This window comes from Suricata suricatta, chromosome 12, assembly GCF_006229205.1.
Source record: "Suricata suricatta isolate VVHF042 chromosome 12, meerkat_22Aug2017_6uvM2_HiC, whole genome shotgun sequence".
Lineage (NCBI taxonomy): Eukaryota > Metazoa > Chordata > Mammalia > Carnivora > Herpestidae > Suricata > Suricata suricatta.
In genome coordinates, this window is record NC_043711.1 from 11,207,474 (window position 1) to 11,211,998 (window position 4,525).

The 4,525-nt window shown below is 55.2% G+C and overlaps 1 protein-coding gene across 1 annotated transcript in view; it reads right to left on the minus strand.

Annotated features, from left to right (window-relative positions):
* Positions 1 to 3,708: 3,708 nt before the first annotated feature.
* Positions 3,709 to 4,525, minus strand: part of LOC115274391 (olfactory receptor 10T2-like) — an 11,061-nt gene continuing 10,244 nt past the window's right edge. The window contains 1 exon segment of the mRNA XM_029917836.1: positions 3,709 to 4,222. Coding sequence (XP_029773696.1) covers positions 3,714 to 4,222 — 509 coding nt within the window. The 3' untranslated portion in view covers positions 3,709 to 3,713.

A 4,525-nucleotide genomic window follows, 5' to 3' on the forward strand; every position in this document is an offset into this window, starting at 1 on the left:
AGGCTCCAGGCTCTGAGCCAGCTGTCAGTACAGAGCCCCATGCGGGGCTCGACTCCATGAACCATGAGATCATGACCTGAGCCAAGGTCGGAGGCTTAACAGTCTGAGCCACCCAGGTGCCCTTCAATCACTATTGATAAAGATTATGCATGAGTCTTCTACCAATCTATGATCCGAGTAATTGTTACATGCCAAAAAATTTGTCATCAGAAATCATTGTCTAAGCCAATTGCCACTGCTGTTTTGTACCCCATACACGTTTTCGACAAATAAAGCTGACTCTCAGGTCAGTGAGGAGATGCCTGCCTGGTGAGCAGAAAGAAGCCAAGGCTCTCTCACTCCCTTTCACCAACACCGTCCATCCTTCAGGAAGCCGGGGACCTGCTGGAGCTGGACTTGAGCACAGGATCATTTAAATTTAAAAGAAAAGAAAAAGGGAAAGCACTTCTGGAGTGTCCAGTCCCTCCAGAATAGAATGTCCCCCTGCCTTTGTTTTCAGATCTCGCCACAAGGGCTGGGGATGGGTCAGGGTGAATTCACCAGAGAGGCCAAGGTCCCACATTTAGACCTGAAAGAAATGTTAACTATCAGCCCAAAGGATAGGCCATGGAAGACCAGGTAGGAACCAGAGCCTGTGCAAAGATTCTGGGGCTGGACTGTGCCTAGAACAGGAAGATCCTAGAGGAACAGAAGGAGGGAGGAGCAAGAGGGAGAAAGAAGATGAGGGCACATGGGGGACAGACATGGTGCCACATGTCTGCTGGGTCCCAGGGAGGACCTGAGCTCTTATGCCCATGGCTGTGGGACCAAGGGGGCATTCTAAGCAGGAGGGAACGTGACCTGACACATGAGTTGCAGGCACCCTCTGGCCACTGAGGAAGAACAGGGGTACGAGACACAGGGAAACGTTGGGAGACCAAGGAGGAGGAGGCTGAGCTGGTCCAGGTGAGCGGGTGCCAAGGTGAGGGCCGTGGAGGTGGTGAGAGGTGGTTGGATGCGGGTGTGAATGAAAGAGCAGAGAGGATGGGAGCTTACAGAGCTGGATCAGGAGGGCAGGGGGAGACGGGTCCAGGGGACCGAGGGGACTCTGTCAGCTCAGGGAATGCTGAGGACACAGGCGCTGAGCATGGAGGTCCAAGGGCCCCTTGCCATCTGCCCCAGCTCCCAGGACCCTGCCCCGGAGAGAGGCAGGAACAGAGGAAACACTCAAATGTGGCCAAAACTTACTCCTGCACCACTTAGAAGCCCTGACTTTATGCGTCAACATGTCCAAATGCCTTTTTCCAGCTGTGACAGTGAGAGTATCTAATCAAACCAAGTCAGGTGACTGGACAACAGAGTGCCCTATTTGCATACCCGGGAACCTGTGAACACCACGGCCAGGACAGCTGCTTCTTGGCCAAGGAGTTAGCAGGAGCCACAGGCTTGGAATTAAGGGGCTCCTCCTGTGGCCATGCTCACAATGAGGAACTAGAGTCTCGCTTTCCTCATCTGACTCTTCTGGAGCCTCTGCCTTACAGATCAGGACCCCCTTCCCCACCTCCACTGAGCCCTCACTGCTGTGTGAATGTGGGTGCATTCACGCCCATGAAATTCCAGGGTCTATGTGTGTGCACATGCCAGCAATGCCTGCAGGTGCTCGGAGTACAGGTCCATCTCCCACCCTCTGCAGGCACACCTGCACAGACCAGCTTGTGTGCAGGTGAGCGAGCGTCTGTGGCTTGCAGGGCTCTCCTGCAGGTTCCCCCAAACCTCCCTACCTCCCCGCCTGGGCAGATGTCCTGTTCTCCTCCACTCTACACTGTGTCATCCACAGAGACCAGAACTGGACATCTGTCAGGCAAATGTCGTCCAAGTCATCACCGTTGGCTGTCGTCAGGATAATGCTTGGTCACTCTAGCATTTCTCCCTCCCCCTGAATCATTTTCAGCTTACACCCCTAGGGCCAGGCATGGGTCAAATGGCTTCTCCAGCTTTGCAAAGTCTCTGAATCCACACACACCATGGCCAAGGGAGTGTCCCCTGCAGGGTGCCCGCATCGCACTCTGCTAACAGCCCGAGAAGGGACAGGCTGCGGTCCTGGGTCCTGTTATGCAGGGGAGGGGGGTCTCTGGAGCTCCTGTCCCAGGGGCTCCCCAGCCACTAACAAGCCCCCCAAGGCTCAGACTGGTAACTCATTGCACATTTTCTCCCTACTGAAAACTCTAGACCCCAGGGTCGGCTTCCCCAGTCTCTAGGCTCCGATGGCAAAACATGGGGGAAAATCTGCTTATGGTTTATTTTTGTAGAAGAGATCACAAATGCACTTCGCACTCACTTAGTGCTCCCCAGAGCCCATTAGTGCCCACTGTGAGCTGGACAAGGTGCTGCCCCGAGGACGATGCACACACACTGACACACACACATACACACACACACACACACACACACACACACACACACACACCCTGCGCCCAGGGCCAGCTGGAGGAGTGGGTCACTTGATGTTATACAAATGTTGCCCTGTCTTAACTTCTCAGAGTGACCCCAGCCCCCCCAACCCTCCTCCTGCTCTCCCCAGATTTAAAAGTTGTCAGATGTTCTCTATGCTTCCTCCTTAACTTCCCCACAGCCCAGCCCCACCCTGACTGCAGACAGAACCCTCAGCATCAGCTCCCTGTGGTCCATCCTCTGTACTGGATACAGGACACAAGGCTCTGGCTGTGTCCCCTCTCTACTCAGAGACCTCCATGGCTCCCCATTGCCCCTAAAAGACCCCATGTTCACATTCAAGACTCTTGTGATCTGGTCCCTACTACCTTCTCCAGCAGTATCCATGCCACCAAATTAGAGCCCGAAGTGGGGCTCGATTCACCAATGGTGATCAGGACCTGAACCAAAACCAACAGTCAGATGCTTAACGGACTGAGCCACCCTGGAACAGCAATAGAAACGTTTTAAGAAATCATATCTGATAAAGGACTGTCATCCAAAATATACTAAACGCAGCAAACTCAATAATAAGACAAAAATTTTGATGGTTGCAATGACAAAATGTTTTATTTATTTAAATTTTAAATAAATACTTAAATTTAACCAACACAATTTTTTTCAATTACCTTTACTTTCAGACCCTTGATACAACACAGAAAAGACGGGTCCAAGGGGAAGAGAGCTAGACAGTCATCATGGACACAGCCGCATTTCAGGGAGAAACAACCAAAATCAGGCAGCCTGGGGCCAGTTCAAGGCCAAGACCCAGGAGCAGACACCCGGAGCCCCAGGCAAAGCCAATTTGTGGTTCCCGAGATCACCAATAGCCGCTGCAGGTGGCAGATGGCGACAAAGGGGCCGCTACCCACCAGGGTGAGAAGGAAGCAGCTCTGGCCCCTAAAAGCTGAGCGAAGTCTGTGAGACCCAAGGAAGTGATGCCTGAGCCCCCGCCAAGCCCGCCTCGCCCCAACACTCTCATGGCTGGGTTTGTGACGCCACTTGCTGGTGACCGGCTGCACTGCAGACGGCGTTACATCCCAGACAAGTCTGGGACAAAAGGAAGGACCAGGAGGCCTTTCCCAAGACTTTATGGTGGGTCTCAGCCCCTGTCTATTGCCCTACGGGACAGGCTATCTCACGCAAGGTTATGGGAGCAGCCCCCGGCTCCCAGGTGGGGAGACCGAGTGTCAGGAGGGGCAGGCGTCCTGCAAAAGCTGCAAAGGGCAAGGTGGCTAGGCTGTTTATTTCAAACCACCGCGGCTTCGCGCCAGGGTCCTCCGCAGAGCCACCCGCACCTCCTTGTTGCGCAGCGTGTACACCACGGGGTTCAGCAGCGGCGTCACCACCGTGTAGAACACAGCCACCAGGCGGTCCTGGTGGGGCTTCCTTCCGGAGTCCGGCCGCAGGTAGATGATGGAGGCACAGCCAAAATGCACAACGACCACGGTGAGGTGGGCCGCTCAGGTGGAGAAGGCCTTGCGCCGGCCTGCCGCCGATGGGATGTGGACGATGGTGGCCCCGATGAAGGCGTAGGAGAGTAGGATGAGGAGGAAGGAGGCCAGCACCACGAGGACGCTCAGGAAGAAGATGGCCAGCCCTTTGCTGGCGCTATCGGAGCAGCTGAGCTTCAGGACCGGGGCGATGTCACAGAAGAAGTGCTCCACGCGGCCGCCGTGGCAGAAGGGCGACGAGAAGATCATGCTGGTCTCGATCACGGACACCAAGAAGAACCCGCAGCAGAAAACCAGGACTCCCAGGCGGAGGCACACCGTGGGCCTCATGATCACGGGGTACCGCAGCGGGTGGTAGATGGCCGCTTAGCGGTCATAACCCATCAGGGTGAGGAGGAAGCATTGGCTGCATCCCAGGCCCAGGAAGAGGAACTCTGAGCCCGGCAGGCGCGGATGGAGATGGCCTGGCTCTCCATGAGCAGATGAGCCAGCATGTTGGGGATGGTGACCAGCGTATAGCAGGTCTCAGACAGGGACAGCACCGCCAGGAAGCGGTACATGGGAGTGTGAAGGCTCCGATCCGTGTGGATGATGGTGATGAT